A 25,787-nucleotide genomic window follows, 5' to 3' on the forward strand; every position below is an offset into this window, starting at 1 on the left:
TGACAAGATGACTTCAAGATTTCTTTTTCCTGCTCTTAGCTCGCGTCCTAGACGTTTGTAGGTTTTCTCACGGATTTTCCTTTGGATATCCGAATTTTGTACTATTTAAAAACTTCTTTAAATGAAATTGGCTTTTCCAAGTGTTTTGTAAGTAACATGTGTAGTGAATTTTGGTTCTTTTAGTTAACGTGCTCAAAGTTGTCGGCTTGCCTTTCTAAATTCAACAAAAGAATTATCTTCCGTTGATTACATAAACAAACTCTGAAAGAAAAGAGATTTTCTTCTAGTCTCTTGCCTGTTTTCTGAAAAATTCGCAAGTTTGAAATTTTGGGGCGTTACATTTCATGTGTAAACATCTTGAGTATTAACTATTAAGTTGCTATTCTGTGCTTGTTTAGTGCCTTTTTTCTGTTCTTTTTAAGTTTCTGATACTGTCTACTATAGTATGCTTATTTATTACTTTCTCGTTTCTCAAGCTCTTTTCTTCACTTTGTGTTTCTGATGCTGTTAATGGTTGTATGCCTCTTCTGCCACCAAATGTTTCTAGAGGAGTTAGGTATACTAGTCGTCCCTTGGATAATGGGATCTCTCCATGTCTTACAGGGGATTTATCTTGCACTTTAATACTTACTTTCCTGTGCTTCTGTTTCAAAAGTTCAGCCATTTATATTTTTTATTCTTTGTTATGTTGGTCATGCCATGTTCACTACCTTTTCTTTTCCCCTGTTATTGTATGCTTAGATCTAATAATAGCTGATTGTAAAGAATGTAGCAAATAGGTAACAGTGGGTATAGTGACAAAAGTTTAAAAGGACAATATATCGGCTGTGAATTTTTCATGAGATTTTCAATTTTTTATTTTCTTGTGTTTTCATCAGCAAAATTTCAGCAAAAATTAAAAAAGCAAATAAAAATAAAATTAATTGTACAGATACTATATTTACACAATTAAAATTTTACATGCATAAAATTATAAATCTATTTCCACATCAGACTGATCCAAACCCATTTACTTTTTTTGTATAAAAGACCCAAACCCATTTTGTTGGGTTTGGTATGAACTTTCAGATCCAATTGGATAATTAAATCGGTTTATAACACATGAAGTTCAATTGAATTCAAATTTTAATACGGATGTTACTTGACATTTGATCGGATTCTATTCAGTTTTAGTGCATGAGTTCCAGGCAGGATCCACATAAGAATAGTCAACCACATTTCTTTTTTTTTTCATGATAGAAACTTGAAACTGTGGTGAAATTAAAAGCAGAGGTGCTTTTTCAAAACATGGCAATGATTAAAAAGGCAGCCAAATCAATCATACTTTTTGGAAATAATTAAATAAAAAATGAGAAACCATGTGTAGTTAAGGACAGTGCATGCATTTTGAAACATGTGATGATTAAAAACTTTTAATGATTTAAACTTCCAAAAATGAAAACCTGAGATTTTGACCCGATATCACATTTTTTACAAAATATCATGATATTATCATGTTTTTTAAGTAAAAAAAAAATTATATCTTAATAATTTGTAAAGGGCGTGAGATTTAGTCGTTTTTAATTCATCTTTTTGCATTTCTTCAAAAAAACGCCGATATTTGTCACACTGACAGTGGATTGCTTTATTTAGAAGAGGTGCTAGCATATTTTTACGTGACTTTACAATTTCTGCGAAGACTAAACATGATTGGTTTATGCCAGAAATTGTTTTCAGTGTCTGATTTATACTTGGCCAACACATTACAGATGAGCATAGATCTTCAAGCCAGAATAGCTGCCGCAAATGCAGTAAAAGCAGCAGCAGAGCAAGAGAAATTAAAAAAGGAGGAATCTGCACGTAAATCTCTAGCTGAACAGGAACTGATGATGGAGAAAGTGGTTGCAGAGTCAAAGAAACTTCAGCAACAGGCGGAGGAGAATTCTAAGGTGATATTTTTAGTTAAAATGGGATATATTTAATGTTGGACGCAACAACTGCCTAAAAGGATAGCACTTATATTTCATTAATACCTGATTCTTCTTAATGTTGCCAGCTACGTGAATTTCTAGTAGACCGTGGGCGCATTGTTGATGTGTTGCAGTAAGTATATATTGGATTGATTTATTTTTGTTTGAATGATAAAAGTACCTATAATTTTCAGAGGCATTAATTGGTATCATGTTTCATCAAAGATACTGACTTGGTTATATTTTTTTATTTGCAGAGGAGAAATTTCAGTAATTTGTGAGGATGTGAAGTTACTAAAGGAAAGATTTGATAAAGGTTTAAGTGTTAGCAGCTCAAGTTTCCTTTGTTCGAAATTGAGCAATGACACATATTGTGTTTTATCATCTTTGAATTTGTCTCTCAAGAGTCAGACTTCAATTTCTGAAGGAAGCGGAGCAAGCCAAAGTTATGAACCAGTTGAATCCATGGTCAGGAAAGAAACAACAAATCCGTACTTTGCAACTGATGAACAGTGTGAGGGAACAGACGAGCAGATTTCAGTGAAGGAGATGGTCAGCCAAGAGGAGTCGTGGGATGAACCATGGGAGCTTTTAAAGGATGATTCTGATTTGCGTGCTGAATTAGCACTAAAAATCTGTTGATGCGTAAACAGATTTTTACAGGTTCTTTTTTTTTTCCTGTGTTGCATACAGTAGATGAATAAGCAAGAAAACCACATTTTGAAAGTTGCTTGGCATCCTTTGTCCTTTCTTCCTGTAATATCTTGTAGTTAGATATAACAGTGTTGATTCCTTTAATGCATAGTGCACATTGTATTGCAGTTAATTTTGCAATTTCTTTTTGTTATGATTTTTGTACCTTTAACCGTTGCAAAGATGTCTTACAAAAGGAGCAGTTATGAATGAATTGCTAGGGGATATTGACTGGGCCTGTTTGTACGTATCCTTAAAATTATGGGATGTCCAAAGAGCATGGACTATTTTGGGGTGGGGAAGCAGTTTCCGTTACATGTCGATTTTGAAACCGCCCTACGCCCTCGCTCTCCTGCAATTTGAACTCCTCTATGCTCGCAATCATCTACTTATTGACTTGATTCATGTGTCTGATCACAATTCTTTTCCTTCGTGACCATGAGCTTCATATTCATGGAGCATGTCGCCATTCCTCCTGCACAATGTTTATGAGCCTACTATGCTGCGACTCTACCCAAACCGGCCCATGCTTTCAGTTTGGCCTCCTCTATAGCAGCTAGCAATTTTTAATAATCTGTTGCCCTGGTACAAATTTGTTGTCTCGGATCACAAATTCACAATTCCCTGCGTCCTGGTGAACATAGTGACAAATCTTGTGAAAATATTGCGAGAAACTATGAAAGTTAAGAACTCGTGCAATTCTTTCCTCAGAAACATAAATATCATGTTTTAAACGTGATATTTATGCTTTTATCGGCTGTTTATTGTAAAAAACTGCATGCTTTTTATTTTTAAATATTTTTTTATTTTTAATTTTATAAAAATGTATTTTTATTTTTTATAATTTTAATTAATTTTTTGTTGCTGAGATTTTGTCAAAAAAATGCCAGATTTACAAATTTTTTAAAATTTTCACGAGTTTTTGGATGCTGAGATTTTGCCTTTTTTTTTAAAACTTTTGTCACTATGCTGGTGACCTTGAATATGTATGTGCGTGGAAAGGGTTATGATTTGATCATCACCATGGTGTTCACTCTGCCATATGATCCATCATATAAATCTGCAGTTGCACCCTCCGATTTGGTGTTTCATTTTTCTTCACCAAATCCTGGCCACACGTTCTACCTCATTTGAGAAAATTACAGGGGTGTTCATTACAAGAGGTGAATTCTATTGTGAGAACAAAAATTTCGGGGCAGGCCTTACTTTGTATACGGTTGAGAGTAGTGATGGGGGCTTCTTTAACATTTCAGTGCACTTGCTCGTGCATGTAAGTATGCATTTGCTTTGCTCTTCAGTGTACTTAGATCATGTTGAATGTCAATATCATGTGCTTTTCCAGGAGGTTTATTCATCTTTTGTTACCACATGAATTGTTTGAACTTTGAATTCGACCAGTCTCTTTCAAATGGGACTCGTGTCACCCATGAGTTCATGTCATACACTATAAATGGCGTATTACTATGATATAGGTTTTCACCAAAAGGAAATGGGTAAAAGTTTATTCCTAAAAACAGTCTAGTTGCCGACAAGGGCTCTACTCGTCTGGTAGGGGCAACTGATGGTCGTCAAGTTGAAGGGATGCCATGTTTTTGAAACCCATGTGTGTGCATCCCTTGCCGCGAGGCCGAAGCTAAGTATACATGCATAGTTATCAAGAAACAAAATGGATACGAAAAGCGATGCTTGAAGTGGAAGTGGAAAAATGAGTGTTAAAAATGTATAAGAAGCAATGACACATACTATTGGTTTAGTTTAGGTTGAACGAGTCACACATACACCCTAGTACATGTTCTTCTACGCTGAGGACATCGTCAAAGAGCAGGAGATTTTGTGACATTTCTCATGTGCTGTCTTGTGTTTCTAATAAGTTGTTTAATAGGTGGCATGCTTGTATATAGAATAGGTTGGTTTAGAATTACTTTCATTTGATTAGAAGATTCTACATCCAATCATGGTTCGAATGAACGGTGATTATTCAAGTACACCAAAAATAAAAAGAAAACACGGAAATCAATACGAAAGTGTAAGCCAAAACAAATAAGAAATGATGTGACACAAATATAAAATGATATAAAAACTAACATGCAAGCTTGTTATAAAAAAATTATAATTGTTCAATATAAGAAGCAAGGGAAAAGCTAGTGAAAAGTGATAAGTTATAGGAAATTATTAAGTGAAAGATAATAGATTTGGAAAATGAGAAAGAAGCGTGCTTCCCGCTAAAAGAAACCGTGTTTCCCAAAGTGGGTTTCTCAAAGTTTTCCCTACTTTTGGGGAACGCTTCCTAGGTAAGCTAGCAAGAAGCTTTAGGTAACTATGGGACAAGAGAGACCTAGGGCTTTTACACCAATGAGTTCATTAGCAAGGCAGTTTTGCTTATTATCCCAAAAAAAAAAAGTCTTATTGTTTCAAAAATTGGGGTTTTGGATTGAGAAATAAACGCTTTTGATATTTTCCCAAACTCTTTCCTCCACTGCTCCAGGAAATTGTTTCCAGCATGATGTTGTTTTGAACTCTCATTGCAGAACACAACACATAGTAGCTCTTAGGAAAACCAGTCCCGAGTCCAAAATGGCTCGGAGAGGCCAATTTCATGAAAAGATTCAGTATCTGCAACAGACTCTGAGCACATGCATGATCCCCACATTTACTTCTCCGCTTCTCCAAAGATTTGGCATGCGGATGATCAATATCTCTGTTACTCCATTCACTGTCTTTGAGCAAAAAAAAAAAAAAGCTCTAAAGCAAATGTTTGAAGTTAATGGTCTTGGAATTAAAACTGTAGCGCAAATATTTGAAACACGTAAATCTATAAGCTCAATATTCACCACAAAATTGTTCTATATTGTATAATATTTACACAATTTACAAAACCATGTGGAACTTGCAGCCACCCACACAACTTTGATCATCAAAGGTGTGCCATGTTATATAAGCCTCAAGGCTCCTCTCCCCCTACTGCTTTCTGCCTTTCGAACTGACTCCACTTGTGTGTACATGCCACTCTCAGAGAGAGAGAGAGAGAGAGAGAGAGAGAGAGAGAGAGGTCACTCGTCCCAACAAACAAGGATGACAGTGCATCTCCAGATGATGTAGAATCTAGACCTCAGCTCCCTCGCGTGCCTGAAGCATCGATCCAACGCTTGGTGCTTGGGGAATTTTGAAGTGTAGGAACCTGAAGAAGACATGTTTCTGTTCATCTTGAGAATGGAAAAAAAAGGATGGGAGGTAGAAGAACAAGGCTATTTTTTTTCTGTATATAAACTCTACCGCACTTTACCCTTTGCTCGCTTGTGCACATATATTTATATATGAAGAAAAGATGGCTGAAGGAGGGGAGAGAGAGAGGTGGGGGGATGAAGATAAAGAGAGAGAAAGCACCAATGATTGAGGGGAGGGAAAGGGTTGCTGGGTGGGGGCAGGCTGGCCAGGGTTGTCCGGCCAACTGAGCTACGTGACAACTCAGATGACAAACGTGTCCGTGCCCATACGTGGGACTTGTCCTCTCGACCAATATTGTGCGTATCGGCCTGTAATCGGTACGTTTCACCCCTGAATAGACTATTTTTTAATAAATATAAAAATACTATAAATTATTTTAATAGCTTTAACATGTGTGATTGACACATAATATTTTTTAATTATATTTTGGCCTGTTCAAAACGATTCACTTGAGTATCAGTATCGGCTTATTCACCTGAATCATAGGCAAAACGAAACAGGATCGATACATAAAATAAGCACTATGCCGTAGTTTGGTTTCACTCTGTTGGGCGCCCTTGGTTTTGTTCCAAAAGGATTTTTGGCTACCAGTGTGGATAAAGTCATGGACCTAGTGTTATATATGGTTTATGGTTTAGATTCCTGTCACTTAAACCTAATCCTTTTCCCTAAGGCCAAGATTAGGTTGTGGGTGTTGGCTTATTCTTGTGGCAAGTCAAGCAGAGTTCGAGCTCATATTGAGACCAAGTTCAATAAGTCGAGTTCAAGCTAACTTGTTTTAAAAAAAAATACATTGTTTTAGAGTTGGAATAAATATGATTATAAAGAAAAAACACAATGTTTCAAAGCTAGAAGTAATAAGATGTTATCACTAATGGTACTTTTTGAAAACCAATTATAGTTCAATCATATGTTCTACATATAGTATATGGTGTAAAATATATCTAAAATATATATTTTACTACTTAAGGAGCTCACATGAGTCAAGTTGAGCCGAATACTTATTTTCATGTTCAGCTTGCTGAGCGTGTATTTTACAAGCTTGAATGAGCTCTTTATGAACCGAACATCAACCAGACACAAACAGCTTGGCTTGTTTCCCTGCTGCTTCATGGTCCGGTTGAGAAAAAGTTGCCACAATTTTGTACTACTACTTTGCAATTTGTAAATTTGATCCAGTCTTCTGCTCTCCAATGTTCTCCTACATGATCCTTTAGTTCCCTGATCGCCTCTCTGCATCGCTTGGATAATAGAACCCCAGCCTTTGCTTTCACTTTAGAGTCATCTTATATCTCTTGTGCTTAAATCCTGTATCCCAAGCATTGATAGTGGGATGGGGCCTAGTCCATTAGACGGGTAGTCAAGGTTTGATTCGTGTGGGTGTCATTCCTTTGGGCAAGCCAATGTCCTGCATGGGCTTTAGGAGTGAGGATCCTAGCTTCAGAGTTTTACACCTTGGGAACGACGATCATAAGCATGACAGACTGAGCCAGTGTGACCAGTTCTTCGATCCCAAATGCAGTTTCTTCGAATCATTCAGAGAAAAAAAACTATATCACAGGGATACTCCAATTCACTCATGTTGTTTCCTCTAATGTACCATTCATTCTTAATGGAAAATTCTACAGAAAATGGCATGTCTCCTGCCTTTGTTGCCGTGTCTTTAAGACATGCTTAAATCCTTTTTCTATTTATCCTAAAAAATAAATAAATTCTATTAAACATTAAAATTGGCAACATGTACATGGCACAAGTGCTTATTGCTTTTAAATTTTGAAGTTAGCAACATCGCAGCTCCAAGGATGCAGTGATCTACAACTTTTACGCTCCTGTTAACCACCTTGAATACTTTCAAATTGAAAAGAAATCAGCTGAGTTACAGTGTTTTGAATATATATAAAAAAGTTAAAAATCAAGAAATGGCCCCTTTTTGCATATTTGTACAGGAAAGGCATAATCATTTTTAAAAGGGATATGTTTCATACCTTTAAAAAAAAAGAGATCTCCTTTTCCTGCACAAGATTTTTTTATTTTTTTGATAATCCAACTAAAAAAAACTCATCACAGATCGCACATTGGCTGGCCTCCTGTTGATAAAACCTTGAGGTTCTGCCTGTTCACCAAGGAGTACACCCAGTTTCGACCTTGCGGCAAGTGTCATCATCCATGGTTTCGAACTTGTGACGTCCTGTCAACTCGATGACATTCACAAGTGCCCCCTACTAGATGAGCTGAGCCCTTGTGGGCTGCACAAGATATTTTCTTTATAATTAATGCACACATTTTATGACCTAGCAAAATCCTTCCCTGTTCTTTCGTATGAGACAGACCAACGACTGGTTCTTAAATTCCGACCAGTGTACGTGAACAGTTCAACCTTTTGTTCAATCTCTAACCATGCTCTAATATCAAGTAGGGGTGTCAATGGGTCGGGTTTGACCCATACCTGGGTCAGGGTTTGGTGATGAACAAGAAGGTTCAATTAGAATTTTAGTTAATATATGGAGCCAAGTATGGTTTGTAAAATTTCATACGAGACCCGACCCGACCCAAGTTCCGACTAAGATCCACAAATTTTCAATGTAAAAAAGATTAAATTTTTTTTATTTTACCGGGTATGGCCCGATTCTAGTTCATGGAATCCTTATAGGATCCGGGTATGGTTTATCTTATGGTGATTCCGATTAGACATGGGTTCGGACCCAATACCATCATCCCAAACCAGGTCTGAGTTTGCTCCTATTAGGATCCAAACCAAACCCGACCCGTTGACAGCAGCACAAATATGAGTTCAGCAACATCAGCCAAGTTTTTTAAGTGGTGGAATTGAAATTAATAAGCAAAACCAGACCCACCTATCCAAGCACGTCCAGCCAGTCATACCTGGTCCACTCACCAGAACTGGGGTGGGGTCCCCTCCTGCTCAGCCCACGTGAGGGCCACGCCCCCCCCTATGGCTCCACTCGTAAAGAGACTGCCCCACTGCGTGGGGCCCACAGCCTGTCCTATGATTGGGAGAATCTGTTGCCGTCTGCCAATGTACGTAGTCACGTGGGCCCCACCGAGATTCATGTGCGGTCGCGAGAATAGTTTCGCGTGGACCCCACACGTTTTTTTTTAATGAAGGGAGGTGGGGACCACCGTCTCCCAATCCCATCGCACGTGAGTTTTGTCAGCATCAGCACACGTGAGGTGGGAGACAGACGCCCAATCCCACAAAGGCGCCAGAGGAGACTCTGTCATGGTTAGGTGATCGGGTCGAGTGATATACAAAACTTAAAAATTTGTTAATGCATGCAGTATATATATATATATATATATATACAGAAAATTGCATGCTGCAGATCACCAAAACACTGACTAGGTAGTGGATACAAGAGCTTCATATCATCTTGAACAAGAAATTCTTTACTTCTCACAAATCAAGAGAGACTTTGGGACAGTAAAGATGGGAAACACTAGTAAATCCAAGATTGTAGGAATGAGTGATATTTTTCTTGTAGATAGATCTTGGGTGAACATTAGTTATGAAAGATGTGTCATGATTTTTATTTGTGCATCAACTTAACTTCTTGTTTAACTTTAGACAAACAAGGATTTGAAAACTACTTTTGAAATAAAATGTAGAAGTTGACCAAAGGATCATTACTTGTAGCCAGAGGCAAAACTTGTTGAAACATGTATAAGACATGCAAATGTGTGTAAGAGTGGCTTGAATGCAATTCATGATATTCATCTCCGAATATGTGGCACAAGAGGCTTGGACACATGAGTGAGAAAGGTTTACATATTTTGAGAAAGAAGTTCCTCATTCCCTGAGTATAACCCTTGATTTTATGAACTATAACAAGGTGTCTTTTCAAAAGACCTCAGAAAAGAAAAATAATGTGTGTAGTCCTTTTGAAGTGAAGACCTTAGGAGTAAACAAGTATTTTATCACATTCATTGATGATGCATCAAGAAGAGTATTGATATACTTTTTGAGGACAAGATTAGACACCCAAATATTTTCAACAATTTCATGTCATGGTTAAGAGGGAAGATATGAAAATAGTTAAAACGTCTCCGTACTGATGATGGTGGAGAATACATCTCTAGGAAAATTGATGCCTACTGTGTAGATCAGGGCATACATCATGAAAGAAATGTGCTTGGTATTCCACAACATAATCGGTGACTGAAAGGATAAACCACACCATTATAGAGAAAGTGAGATGTATGCTTAAGATGGCAAAACTACCTGAGACCTTTTGGGGTGAAGCTGCTCAACATGTTACTTGATTAACAAAATTTCATCATTTTAGAGATGGTATAGACTGAGAAGGATTCATCATATTCTCATCTAAAGGTGTATGGGTGTAAAGCATTTGCATATGTTCCTAGAAATCTTAGACAAACTTGATGACAAGACAATCCTATACATTTTTGTAGGCTATGAAGTTAAATAGTTTGGTTACAGATTATAAGATCCAGTAATTAATAAGATTGCCAGGCATAGAGATGTTACCTTTCATGAGGACCAGATTGGAGTTAACTTGATGAAGATTGAGAAGTCAAATTATGTCGATGGTGTTATGGATCTTACACATATTCCTCCTTCATTATCGCCGCCATAAGAAATGAGGAAGATAACCAAAATGAAGATGATAGAGATGAGATACCAGAGATGGATGATGAGTCACATCTAGATGCTCTTGAGCAAGGGGCACCAACACAAAGAATATAGCTTAGAACATGAGTTTCGAAGATATGCAAGAGAGCACCAACCTTCATCCAAATACCCCACCTCTGAGTATATTTTGTTAATAGAAGAGGGAGAGCCAAAGAATTTTGAGAAAGTATAAACTCATAAAGACAAGGACCAATGGGTTAAGGCAATGCAAGAAGAGATGAGTTTTTTTTCAGAAAAATAACACTTATAAGCTGGTGGAGCCTTTTAAAGGCAGAAAAGCATTAAAGAATAAATGAGTATATAAGTTGAAAAGAGATGAAAATAAAAACCTATTTAAGTACAAAGCAAGAATTGTGATAAAAGTTTTTGGTCAAAAGCATGAAATTGATTTTTATGAGATTTTTTTCTTTAGTGGTAAAAATGACTTTCATCTGAGCAACCTTGAGATTGACAGCTGATATGGATCTTGAGCTTGAATAATTTGATGTAAAGACTACTTTCCTCCTCGAAGATTTGGAGGAAGAGATTTACATGGGAGTACATAGTCTTTAAATTGAAGAAGAGTCTCTATGGGTTAAAGCAGGCATGAAGAAATTCGATTCTTTTATGATGAGTCATGATTTTCAAAGGACTCTTGCAGATTCATGTGTCTATCTCAACAATTTCTCAAGTGCCAATACTATTATCCTTCTATCATGTGTGAATGATATGCTTATACTTGGACAAGATACACAGATGATTGCCAAATTCAAATAGGATTTGTTCAAGACATTTGACATGAAAGACTTAGCACACTAGTTATTGGGCATGCATGTCATTCATGATAGAAATGCCAAAAATGTATAGTTGTCGCAAGAAAAATATATTGAACGTATACTTAGAGATTTAATATAAAAATTGCAAATAAAGTGGTTAGTTCAAAATTGACAATGTGCAATGCTTCTACCAAAAAAGATGAGGAAGAAATTACGTATTCCATATGCCTCTGAAGGAAGTTTGATGTATGCAATAGTTTGCACTAGGCCAAATATTGTTCATGCAGTTGGAGTTGTGAATAGATTTTTCTTTAATCTAGGAAAGGACAATTGAAAAGTTGTAAAGTGGATTTTCAGATATCTAAGATGAAGTTCAAATAAGTGCTTAAGATTTAGAGACACAACCAATTCTGGTGATTGTGATAATTGAAAGTCTACTTCTGGTTATTTGTTTACTTTTGTGGGGGAGCGATTAGAGAAGCTTGTTGCAGGGTCTTGTCATCAAGTAGGAGCTCACTGCAAGACTTCATCATTGCTGGAAAATGAGATCATCATTGAGGAGGAGCATGTTGCATCGTCATTGCTATGTCGTTCAGTTGTCCTGCCCCGTTCTGTCACTCTCTCGTTGTTGTTGTGTCATCCAGTCCTATTGTGCCAGCCGACCCTGTTTTGATCGAAGCTATTATGTCCTGCCCTTGTTGAGCACCCATACCTCACTGTTGTCCAAACAAGTCCAATGCTTTGTAAGAGAGAGAGGCTAGAGAAGAGACACTTCACTGTTTGGGGTTTGTGTGGTGTGGATTTGGGTATTTCACCCAAATACAGGTAACCTTGTATTTTTTCTTTGCTTTTATTTGTATTTATCAAGTTTTGGAAAAAAAACTTGAGAAGATCAGTGTGTGAACTGTTTCACATAGTGGATTTCAGTTTTTTGTTTGCCCCCTAGTTTTTCCCAATATGTTGAGAGGGTTTTCCACTTATATCTGGTGTTTGGTGGTTTGGTTCTTGTTGATCTTTTTTTTTTTTTTTTCTATTAAATTTATTATGGTTGTTATCGAATTGTTTGTGACACACACATGCACACATACATAGATAGATAAATCATGTTTTCTTCCCCGTATAAGCCCAACAGAAAGATCAGGTGTAATGTGATTGCACACTTTTGGTGTGTTATGCACCTGATCACCCACCATTTGTTGTTGAGCCCCACAGCGGACAACCTATATCTCAAAGAGTAAGGATACTCAGGTATACAAATCACATTGCACCTGATCCTCATTCGATCATATGGTCGAGTAGTTTATTGCAATGAATTGGACAATTTAAAGTGAGGCCAAATTCATGACTAATCAACAATTTGTATAATTGGATGCATTGCAATATTTGTAGCCTTGATCTTACATCGTATATGTACGGTGCATGCATAGATGTACCTCTCAATTGTCAAGGTATAGGTCATGTACGTGTCTGAAAGAGGATGATGATGTGAGGCTAAAACCTCTCATCCGAAGAGACACGACTAATCAGGGCCATTGAAAGACATGATAAGCCATCTGAGCAATCAACTGTGCATCAATGAGAGAGATAGAGAGGTGGTCAATGAAACCAGACACAAATGGTGGTTCATAATTAGCAAAGCCAGCCGTGGATGTCGGGTCTTGACCCACCTCCCAACAATGGTAAAAACGGCTTCACAGAAACACCAACTTCCTATGAGGCCCTCACGTGCCACCTGCAGCTACTCCATGTGCATATGACACTCGTTTTGCACACCTGCTCACCTTGCTTTCTCATGAATTGTTTCAAAATGGTGTCACTAATCCATCTTTTCAGTCAAGGGGGGCCATATTAGCTAGTTTGGGACTTTCCTTTTCCTAGCCAAACTGGTTTGGATCCATCCAACCCAGCTGCCAGCTTCTAAAACGGTTAGTATTACATTGTGAGAGTTGCATGTTAGACTTTGTTGCAATGGAATCTGCCAAGAGTTTGTAAGACAGTCTAATCACATTCATCATGTGTACATATAGCAGAAGTAATGTGGCATTAACAGAAGGGCAATATAAAGCTGTTTCTATTTCTTGATTTTTCATGGCATTCACATACATGCAAGGGCGCACACAGACACACACACACAGATCATTTAACCAGAGAGAGAGAGAGAGAGAGAGAGAGAGAGAACTTGGCTAAAACTTTGATCCATTATATAAAATTAAGATAGTTGATAATCATATTTTATTACTGTGTGGTTAGGTGATCGGCAAAGTGCTCCGGCCACACAGCACACATACTGCGAGGTGATTTTGTATAAAACCCAAAACACAGAAAATTGCTGCACACACTGAAGAGAATAAAATATAGAATGGAAAGAAAAGTGGAGAATGATGATGGAGAATGACTTCTAATACTTTTACTCAAAAAGGTTCTTCACACTTTGATACCTACAATGACTCTTAGACTAGTCTTTTATAACACTAGTAAGACCTTTCTAGATGTATTGAGACTCTAAAAGATTCTTAGAAACTTATACCTACTTAATAACTCTATAAGACTCTTAGAAACTTGTATCTACTTAATAATTCTAGAAGACTCTTAGAAACTTGTACATATTCAATAATTTTAGAAGACTCTTAAAAACTTATACATAATCAATAATTCTAGAAGACTCTTAGAAACTTGTACATACTTAATAATTCTAGAAACATTTGTTCAAGTTTAATTTATTCCCAACAATGCCTCTTCTAAATTAAACTTGCTCCTTATGCCCAATCTTTCTGCATTTCTCTTAAAGACTTGTCCACTTAGTGGCTTCGTGAAAATATCTTCCATCTGATCTTCCGTTCTGCAGTACTCCACATGAACATCACCTTCATTCACAAGTTCCCTCAGAAAATGATACCGAATCCGAATGTGTTTCATCATTCTATGAAGAACTGGATCTTTCACAATGGAGATAGTTGAGTTGTTGTCACAAAAAATAGTTGTTGGCTTATTTTGCTTTTGCTTCAAACTCTCCAAAATTCCACGCAACCAGATTAACTGACAACCTGCAAAAGATACAACAATATATTCTACTTTCATAGTAGAAAGCGCAATGCTTAGTTGTTTCTTTGAGCTCCACGAAATTGCTCCACTTCTAAGATTAAATACATAACCTGAAGTACATCTGCTATCATCAACACTCCCTGCTAAGTCACTATCAATATAACCAATAAGGTTGACTGCAACATTAGTTTCATAATGAATTCCATAATCAATAGTTCCTTTCACATATCTTAGAATTCTTTTTGCAGCTTCCGAATGATTTGAATATGGCTTCTCCATGAATCTACTCACCAAACTGACAACATACATAATGTCAGGCCTTGTGGATGTGAGATACATTAGATTTCCAACCAAACTTCTAAACATAGTGGAATTGACAAGTTTTCCTTCACCTTCTTTAGATAGCTTCAAACCTGAAATGCATGGAGTCGAAACTGGATTAGCACTCTCCATCTTGAACTTCTTCAAGATCACTTTTGCATAGCTTTCCTGCGAAATAAAAATCCCTTTCTTGGTTTGATAAACTTCAATACCAAGAAAATGATGCAATTCACCCAAATCTGTCATCTCAAACTCTGCCATCATTGAGTTCTTAAACTCATTTAACATCTGCATATCATTTCCTGTGAAAATTAGATCATCAACATAAAGACTTACAACAATGAATCTTCCTTTCGAATTGGCTTTGATTTAGAGAGTATGCTCATATAGACATTTTTGAAATCCACACTTTTCAAAATATGAATTGATGCGGTTGTACCATGCTCTGGGTGATTGCTTCAACATGTACAAAGCTTTCTTTAACTTGTACACTTTCTTCTCTTCTCCTTCCTTAACAAACTCATGTGGTTGGTCAATATAGACTTCTTCATTAAGAACACCATTCAAGAACGCAGATTTCACGTCCATTTGAAAAAGCTTCCAATTATTCTAAGCAGCAAGAGAAATAATTAAACAAACAGTCTCAAGTCTTGAAACAAGAGCAAATACCTCTGTAAAATCTTCTCCTTCTTTTTGCTTGTACCCTTTTGCTACCAGCCTTGCCTTATGCTTGTTGATAGAGCCATCTGAATTCATTTTTGTCTTGTACACCCACTTTACTCCAATAGAACTTTTGTGTGGTGGTAAATCTGTAAGCTCCCATGTATCATTGTTTTCAATTGAACCAATTTCTTCTTTCATGACTCTCCTCCATTTTTCTTCTTGACATGCATCATCAAAAGAAATTGGATCTTCACCTGCAAAGAAGGCAAAAAATATGACATCATTCTGACTAACTTCTTTTGTGACATCATATAATTCTTGGACGCTTCTCATTTTTCTTATAGGGCTGCTCGATGAAGAACTTGGGGAAGCAGGAGAATTTTCTGCTTGGGCACCATTTTCATTATTTTTAAATGTTAGACCATTCTCTTCTTCTTCAATTTCAAAAGGAAAGATAGGCAAATTTTCCTTTTCTGCCTCTAAGTCTTCAAATATGGAATTTTCATCAAATCGAACATCTCGACTGATCACAATCTTCTTCTGTCACCGGGTTGTACAACTTGTAGGCCTTGCTTCTTTTGTTGTAGCCTATGAAAATACACTTCTCTGATTTATCATCCAACTTGTTTCTCATAGCATCTAAAACATGAGCATAAGCCACTCTCCCGAATACCTTAAGATGGTGAACACTAGGCTTTGAACTATACCATGCTTTATGTGGTGTGCAATTTTTCAAGCTTCTTGTTGGTGATCTATTAATAAGATAAACTGCACAAGAAACAACTTCTGCCCAAAATCTTCTTGACAATTTCTTCTTCTTAAGAATGCATCTGGCCATCTCCATAATTGTCCGATTCTTTCTTTCACACACACCATTTTGCTGTGGTGTATGTCAGACTGTCATTTCATGTCGAATACCATTGTCCTTGCAATATTTTTCAAACTCATTTGAAAAATATTCACCTCTGCGGTCAGTCTGCAAAGTATTGATTTTCAGCCTAGTAAATGTTTCAACTTCCGCCTTGAAGTCTTTGAATTTCTAAAAAGCTTCAGATTTTTCTTTGACACAATACACCCAAACTTTTCGTGAGTAATCATCAATAAAAGAGATAAAATAACGATTACCTCCCAAAGATGTCACCAACATTGGACCACAAAAATATAAATGAATAAGCTCTAAAGGTCTTGTTGCACGCCATGATGATTGAGGAGGAAATGTGTTTCTGTGTTGCTTTCCGAGTTGGTATGCTTCACAAACTTCATCAAGATGATCAATTTGAGGCAAGCCTTTGACCATCATTTTCTTTGCAAGAAGCTTTAAATTTCCATAATTCAAGTGTCCATATCTATCATGCCATAACTTAGAAACTCCATTATCAATACTAGTAAAATAAGACATATTTTTATTTTGAAGAGTGAGTGAAAAAAGATTATTTGAAGCAACTTCAACCCTTGCAATAACTTGCTTTTTCTTTGACAAGTAGCAAGCCATGTCATAGAAATGAATGTCATATCCCTTCTTCAAAAGATGCCCCACATTGAGCAAATTATTTTTCAAACCATGAACAAAATAAATTTCAGACATTTTCTCCATTTTTCCTGATTTTGTTTTGAACTTCATTTCACCAACACCACTAACTTTGTAAGCCTTTCCATCTCCTACTTTAACTTCACTATAATTAGATTCAAACAACTTAGAAAATAATTTTTTGTTACCTGTCTTATGCTTGCTAGCATCACTGTCTATGTACCAGACATTATCAAGATCTCCACCATGAGACACAAGCAACAAAGTGTCATGATTTTTCTCTTGGTTTTTGTTTTCATACACCAAACGAGCATCATGCCTTTCTTCCTCCTTATACCAGCATTCACTTGCCATATGACCAGGTTTGTGGCAATTATAGCATTCAAAATAGCTACGACCTCTCCCTCTTTGATTTCCACGACCTCTTCCTCTTTGCGAGCTTTTGAAAAATTGATTTTGATTCAAGCCATTCTCCTTGTTTGAATAATCGTCTCTTCCACGAGCATATGAGCCTCTTCCTCTAAAGCTTTCACTTCTTCCACGACCACGTCCTCAACCTCTTCGATTTTTGAAATACTCCTTCTTATTTAGAGACAATTTTGACTAGAGTGCTTGATCCAAAACTACTTCTTTCTTCTTTTTGATTAGCCTTTCTTCATGAGCTTGCAACGAGCCCGTAAGTTCATCAATGGTCATGGTATTCAAGTCCTTTGATTCTTCAATGGCTACCACAATGTAGTCAAATTTTGAATCCAAAGAACGAAGAATTTTCTCAATGACACGAACATCATCCATAGTTTCACCATTTCTTTTTAATTGGTTAACTATAGACAATACTCATGAACAATAATCAGAAACTGATTCCGACTCTGTTTTATGCAAACCTTCAAATTCTCCTCGAAGAGTTTGCAAGCAGACCCTTTTTAACTTTTCACCTCCTTTAAATAAACTTTCCAAAATCTCTCATGCTTGCTTTGAGGAAGTAGTACACATAATCTTCTCAAAAGCGACTTCATTTGAGATTACTCCTTGGTAGATTACCACAAGAGCTCTCTTATCTTTCTTTCTCGACGCTTCTAGACTCTCTCTTTGAGCCTGTGGCATTTCTTCTTCATTTTCAACTTCAACATAACCTTTTTTTACTATCTCCCACAATTCTTGAGATCCAAGAATAGCTTTCATTTGGATACTCCAATTGCCATAATTTTCTTTGGCTAATTGAGAGACGAAAGAAAGAGGAATAGAGTTGTTCATTTTAATCGAACAAAGCTCTGATACCAATTTGAAGAGAAGAGAGAAAAGTGGAGAACGATGATGGAGAATGACTTCTAATACTTTTACTCAAAAATGTTCTTCACACTTTGATACCTACAATGACTCTTAGACTAGGCTTTTATAGCACTAGTAAGACCTTTCTAGATGTATTGAGACTCTAAAAGACTCTTAGAAACTTGTACCTACTTAATAACTCTAGAAGACTCTTAGAAACTTGTACCTACTTAGTAATTCTAAAAGACTCTTAGAAACTTGTACATACTCAATAATTCTAGAAGACTCTTAGAAACTTGTACATACTCAATAATTCTAGAAATATTTGTTCAAGTTTAATTTATTCCCAACACACACATCATCTGTGTTTTGTGTGGCTTGAGTATTTTGTAAAGTACTAGGGCCGGATCAGTGGCTCCGAGCCGGAATACACCCATATGCTAATATAAACTACTATTGCTTCCTATCTTGTGTATCCAAAACCCTTTTAAGATTTAAAGAGAAAATTCAGCTACTTTGAAGTCGTCTATATGTGCTACACCAAGAGATTCTTCAAAAAAAATGAGGCTTACACATGGATTTTTTACCAATTTTTTTTATTGACAAGCTGGGCATTAGGCAGACACTGACCAATTACACAGCATGAGATTACACAATATAAGCATGTCATATGTAGTGGAGATCTGGAAGCCGAGTCAGGCGATTTGTCTTTCCAGACACCCTAATACATTTCAAGGAACAAAATCTAACTAGACACTGAGTAGCAAGATCACATTGTTTATCTACAAAACAACACTTTTTTTTTTCTTTCCATGAAGAACAAATAAACCACCAACCACGCCCAAAACAAAGATCTAGTCATGCTGGCTATGCATGCCATACTTACGATTGCTATCCCAACGGTGTAAACAAGTGGTGCACCCCTCGCGCCTTAAACTATTGAAATCCCATGAGCGCATCCATCAGATGGCATCAAGTCTGCATTTGCATCAACTAAGCTATTGGTAGCCACAAAAATGTCTCGTCTAGAGGATTCTAAAACAACTTTAGTTAGTATTTACAAGGCAAAGCGGTCTTGAAGCCTCAAAGCTTGTTGAGGATGAAGACCAACAACTGCTAGCAGTAATAGTCCTCCACATTATGCACAAGCGTCCATGCTATCTGTATATTCATACTTGTGCCAGCAAAGCAGCTTCAACACACACTTGCGCATTATGTAGAGCTTCCCCCATTGTTGCCTCAACGCTTGCTTTCATTTTGCTTGCCTTCGACCCATTGTTGCGAGTTACAACAGCACACCAACTTAGGTTTATTAAGACCTTTCTCATCAGAAATAAGAAAAAAAAAAGGTTTATATATGAAGATCTTTTCCTGCAATGTGTGATTCAGCTCATCATTTGGACCATATTTACAAGAGGGTGATATATGTTCTCCCCCGATGATTCACTAAATCCCACGTCTGTGTTCAGGGGGTCCGAATAAGCGCCACGTATGTAAGCACATGGGGCTCGTATTCCTGTGTATATTGACATCACTTAGCATCGAAGTCTGGTGCAGTTGCAAAGATTTAAGTACCCTTTCTTGTTATTCTTGCCATAAAACGATGATTTGAGAAAATGACAAAAATATCCTTCATTCAAAAAAAGGGAAACAAACAGTTCAAAAAAAAGACAAACATGTCCTCCGTCCAGAAAGTCGAGGATGATGTTGACTCTTCAAAGTCTAAACAACAAAACGAACCTTAGCCGACGATCCAATGGTGATTCGGCAAAACGATGGTGAGTCGGCGATCCGATGGTGATCCGACGAAACGAACCTGAGCCATCAAAAATGTCAATTTGAACTTTTTGTCATCATCTTCTTCTTCTTCTTCCTTCTCCATAAAACACTGTAAAACTCTCTCTCTCTCCAGAGAAGAAATCAAGGGAGACAAAGAGCCAGCAATCCGATGGTGATTGTCATCGTCTTTCTACTAGTAGTGGCCAGAATGTTGCTCTCGTCTAGCGGGCAACCGACTGCAGCGGCTTATCCTCTGCCTTCGAGGGACACCTACAACAGAATCTTCCTCCAGTACACCTACAACAGAGTATGCTGCTCTCGTCCAGCGGGCAACCGACTGTGTCGACTCCTCCTCCGCCTTCGAGGGACACCTACAACATAATCTTCCTCCAGTACACCTACAACGGAGTATGCTGCTCTCGTTCAACAGGCAATCGACTGTGGCAGCTCCTCCTTCGCCTTTGAGGGACACCTACAATGGAATCTTCTTTCAGTACACCTACAACGGAGTACAACCTCTAGCTTCCCCATCACGAACCTTAAGACTGCCATCGAGATGGCTGGCGACTACAACCTAATCATGGCGAAGATCGTGCTCAAGGGGCGGTGTTCGGCATCACGATTTATGAAAATCGCGTCGCATAAAAAAAATGGCAAATCGCAAAATCGAGTAGTGATTTATGAAAAGCGCGTAGCAAAAAAATAAATAAATGGCAAATCTCTATGTGATTTTCGTAAATCGCTATATCGAGTAGCGATTTACGAAAATCACGTAGCAAAAAAAAATGGCAAATCACTATGTGATTTTCGTAAATCGCTATATCGAGTAGCGATTTACGAAAATCACGTAGCGAAAAAATGGCAAATTGCAAAATCGAGTAGCGATTTATGAAAATCGCGTAGCAAAAAAATAAATAAAGGACAAATTGCTATGTGATTTTTGTAAATCGCTATATCGAGTAGCGATTTATGAAAATCGTGTAGCGAAAAAATAGCAAATCACAAAATCGAGTAGCGATTTATGAAAATTGCGCAGCGAAAAAAAATGGCAAATCGAGTAGCGATTTACGAAAATCGCAAAACAAAAAAAAATAGAAAAATTGTGGGAAAGGGTGTTACGAAAACCTCAAGCAAGAAACAACCGAAGGAAACATGAGCACCACAATTAAAAAAAACACTTTATTGCTCTTTTTCTATAGTTACAAGAGGAAAAGAAAAGAAAAAATTTATACAAAGCCCCAAAAAAATTTGGTCTGGGGGGAGCCCCCGGACCCCTCTTCTGTAATGGCAAAAACTCTAAATCAGGTTTCATAACTCATCAAGTTGAATGATGCTACCTACGTCGGAGAGAGCTCCCAGACTCCCCTCCTGTAAGGGCAAAAACTCTGAATCAGGCTCCACAACTCATCAAGTTGAACGATGCTACAGTAAGTGTGTTGGTTAGTCGGTGCTTGATGGAGCAATGTAGGATCATCTGCTGGATGTGCACAAAAGCAGAAAGAGAAGAGAGAGAGAGAGTAAGAATGTTGATGTTCATGGCCTTCTTCAGGGGGATTCCTTTCTTGGATAATCCTGCAGTGCAGGGACTGGGTCTTAAATAACCATCTTTGGGGTACTTAAGTCTTTACAACCACTCATTTTCTAGAATCGTCATTTTTTTTTGCATCAATGGATGAAAGGGTACTTAAGTCTTTGCAATCACATTAAACTCAAATGCTAAATGATGCTGACAAACATGGGGATACGAGTCGCACATGCTTACATATGTGGTGCTCTTTGGGACCCCCGAACATGAGATGTAGCTACCTGCTCTGTTCGGGGGGGGGGCATATAAGCTGCTTTATTTACAGTTTCAACGGTTTGAGCAGGAAGAAGGATCAGGTACAATTTGATTGCACACTTTTAGTATGCTGCAGATCACCCACCATCTTTGCTTGGGCCTCACAGCTGACAGGTTGTGTCTCAAAATGATAGGTGATCAGGTGCAACAGTACAGTACCATTTCATGACTCATCCTCTATGTCATCTCCCATCTTCATACCCCTCTACAATCTTATGATGCAAGTTTTTTTATCAAATCTGACCGTATACTCGATTTAATAAAAATTCGACCCTTATCATACTATTTTGATGAAAAAATGTGAATTTTTTAATTCACAAAATTTTATCTTTTGTCAACTGTTGATTTTTGCAGCACAGATGTCAAAGATTTAAATGTCAATCTTCACCAAATGAAGGATGTAGATCACATCTATGGCATTCGATTTGATCAAAACAATTTGTGTCAGTTAGAGCCCAAAGAAAGGTACAAAGATGGGGATGACTTTGGAGGTGGGTGAAACGGATTTGTGTAACAGTATACTAAAAGTGTACAATCACATTGCACCTGATGGCCTTCTGTCCTGACTCGGGACTTTCTTTGTCACGTGTGGCAATGACCCAAATAAACAACTATTGTCTACCGTCATCTGTCTGGTGAAAACATGTGCAATATGATTGCACAAAAATTTGTGCATTAAGCGCCCTCCATCTTGGGGATAAGGCATGTCAGGTGCTGGGCCAAGACCTGATGGAGAGCCATCATGTGCTTAATTCACAATGTTTGTGCAATTATATTGCACCCTATCCGGACTCATCTGTCTGTGCCTGCCTCTAGCAATACATCCATAAATCTTTTTTATGACTGTATTTTAGTTGGCAAATAGGCTTGAGAAAGCTAGAACCACACATGCAGATATTTTGTTGGGAAGCTAGAACAGAGCACCACTTGTGTTGTTGATTGTCAAATAGCATTGGCATTGCATGATGGAAGGGCCCACAGTGCAGCAAAGTATTATTTTACTGTGAAACTGAGAACCTCTCTATGGCTTATCTTGCCCACAGAGCAACACGTGTCCCTGTCGAACAAATTCGGCTCTGACAACAGGTGGACCGGGAATGGCCCTACACACCTGCGAATCACAGGATGCTGTCTGAAAGAAGATAAACAAGGAGAAGGAGCCCACGAGTGTGTAATGAAAGGAAAATCATGATCACCCAGGGTTGTCTACAGTTTCTAGATTTTGTTTGGATGGTCAAGCTAAGCTTCAAGATCTCCACACACCTGGCTAGGTGGGTCAGCTTAAAGCTTTCAAGTTGAAAAGAGTCGAGAGAGTGACACCTGGAGTGCGCGTCCTTTGTCCCCGAGAATTCAGCCTAATAGGAAACTATATCGGCTGGGCGGGGGAAGTACTAGTGGAGTTCTACACTGTGGACATCGACTCAAGTCCATGATCAACATGACACCTCTCTACCTGTAATGGGACATCCAAACTATAGCAGTGGTTTCCCCATGTTAAAAGAAAAAACCTACCCCTTGCAAGGTAAACCCTGGGTGGGGCCACCAACACGCAAACTCTTATGGTAACCCCGTGGGAGTCGAACCTGGGGATGAAGGGGTCAGCACTTTCACACCAATCTCACTGCCATTTGGGCGACCTGGGTGTGTGTGTGTATCTTGGTACCATTTGAAGTGAGACCATCAATGGAACACAGCCACAAATAATAGAGCAACAACAAAACAAGAGGATAAATGCTAGTGACTGGACAGGGAAACTGATGTTGCATATTGTTTTGCTACTTTTAGGTGGGCCACTATGTCCTGGCACATTTTAAAATAGTTGGCCATTTACAGGTTAGCAATTAACGATACCATTATTCTCATTGTTTTTAATGAACAAGTTCCCGGCCGAAGCGAGTAATCCTCGGGAGGGTCGCGACACCCAAACCCTTACAGAGCCCACCAGTGAAAGGCACCCGCACACCCCATGAAAGTCGAACTTGAGACAAAGGGATCAATACGATTCTCCTTTTTTATTAGCTAAAACTCAACCCCAAGTTAAATTATCATTCTCAAAGGATCTGAATGGTGTGCCATATAAAGCCGCTTGCAAAATGGAGAAGGGGACATGTCAAGAATACAGAAATGATAGTTATTAACAGCTATGTGCCTGAGGAGTGCAGCTTTAGGTACGTGGGGATGTCACATGGAGCACTACTAACTTAATTCATGAACTTTGAACTGGACAAGAGCGTAAGTTCCAACTTTTTTGAGTTCATAAACTTGGGCAAGTTTCATGCAGCTTGTGAAGCAAAACACATCCTTAATAGCAGAAAGATTGCAGTTCGTAATCTTGGTCATGTTTTGCTTGATAATAGACGTAGATTTAATTAAGTGTCAAAGTTTAGATGAGATACAATGGATCATGAACTTGGTGATATTTCACAAAATGCTGAACGTAACATCAATAGCAGAAATTCAAAGAGTTCATGTAGGTCCATCCATCCAACGCCTTTTCAAGTTGAATTGGGATAGACTATTCCAAATTTGATTTTTTTTTTCATAACAATTTTAAATGTGACATGGGACCATTTTTAATTTGTTATGGGGTCGTTTCTATATTATTTATTTATTTTGGACGTGGTGTTTTAATTAAAACAATTTTTAAGGAGTCTTAAGGTGCATTAAGTTGGTGTCAACATTTGTTAGAATTTTCTTAACAAAAGGTGAGAACAAAAGATTGGAGGCACGAAACAATGATGCTTTCTTAAAAGCACAATTGCTCCACCAAGTATGAATTCAGCTGTAGTAGGGTTCACTTTTAGGATATAACCAAGTTTGCACCTCAGCATGCAATGCCAACTACTCCTATCTCTAAGAAGGTTGGCCACCACGATACGGTCACCCTAAACAGCTTCAAGAAAATGACAGAGAGAGAGAGAGAGAAGAAAAAGGCTAAGCTCACTGACCTGAGGCAACTGGGGCTTATATAAACCCCCACAGAACGGTCTAGATGACCATTTGAATGGACTCATAAAGGCCAAACGTGTGGCATGAGCATGCACTCATTTAAGGCTTAAACGACTACCCACAACAGGGCCTCATTCACCCACTCGCTTTTCCAACATGCCAAAGACACTGAGGCTAGTGGTTAAGGCTAGGTGTCACTCCCCAAATATGTCAAAAATGGCTTTCACTGCTCTAATCAACCACCAAAATGGTTTGGTAAAATAAAAGTTTTTTAAAGAATATATGTGGTACAAATTTTCCAAAAAACGGCAATAAAAAGATTGATCAAAGTCAAACCAAGATCAGATTAAACTGAATTGAGTCAAGCTAAATCTGAATCTAAATGTAAGTCCAAAGTTCAACTACACATTTTAAACCCAATGTGTCTCTCAAAAAAGTTTAATGTGTGACAACATATTTCATAAAGTAAATTTTTTCTTCAAAATCTATTTCGTAAAAAACTAGGAAAAGAGAATTATTTGTCCAAAGAACTAGAGACAAAAGGTTATAAATTTTGAGTCCAACAACAACATTAAGTGTTGAAATATGAAATTATATTTTTGCCTAGAACTTTTGTAAATAATAGCATTTAAGAAATAAAAAAACTAAGATATTATATTGCTAGATCATGTTTTGGCATGGACCTAGTGTTAGCTTTCATATATTCAGCAGAAGGTAAAATGATATATATAACTATTTATTTTTCTTATGCATCAAATATCAAACCTCCATTCATGACTTTCCTATGCTGGTAACATATATGATTAATCTGTATGCTTCATGAAAACTGATAATCTCCAGGTGGGGTCACTAACACTGATCAAGCCTTTACGATCAGGAAGCAGATCAGGTCACGCTGAACATGAGTTTTTTGCTCATGCCAACATCGTGGCCGTCTGTTTGCATTTTGGATGAATGCCACATAGCACACAACTATTCTGTTGTCTTTTTAACTTTTCAAAATACAAAACGGATAGCCACGATGTTGGCATGAGCAAAAAAGCTCATGTTCAGCATGACCTGATCTGCTTCCTTACGACCACTAGTGTAAGGCACCCGTACA

General features: G+C 37.7%; 1 protein-coding gene across 4 annotated transcripts in view; it reads left to right on the forward strand.

The window, feature by feature from the left end:
* The window catches only part of LOC149851316 (ELKS/Rab6-interacting/CAST family protein), a 35,271-nt gene extending 32,488 nt beyond the window's left edge, over positions 1-2,783 (forward strand). For all 4 annotated transcript variants that reach the window (XM_089999993.1, XM_090000001.1, XM_090000008.1 and 1 more), the window contains 3 exons: positions 1,749-1,928; positions 2,036-2,082; positions 2,207-2,783. In XM_089999993.1, coding sequence (XP_089856119.1) covers positions 1,749-1,928; positions 2,036-2,082; positions 2,207-2,591 — 612 coding nt within the window. In that variant the 3' untranslated portion in view covers positions 2,592-2,783. The remainder of the gene's footprint in view (positions 1-1,748; positions 1,929-2,035; positions 2,083-2,206) is intronic.
* The last annotated feature ends 23,004 nt before the right edge of the window (positions 2,784-25,787 follow it).

The sequence above is a fragment of the Nuphar pumila genome, chromosome 1 (assembly GCF_984573655.1).
Source record: "Nuphar pumila chromosome 1, dmNupPumi1.hap1.1, whole genome shotgun sequence".
In the NCBI taxonomy this organism is placed as follows: domain Eukaryota; kingdom Viridiplantae; phylum Streptophyta; class Magnoliopsida; order Nymphaeales; family Nymphaeaceae; genus Nuphar; species Nuphar pumila.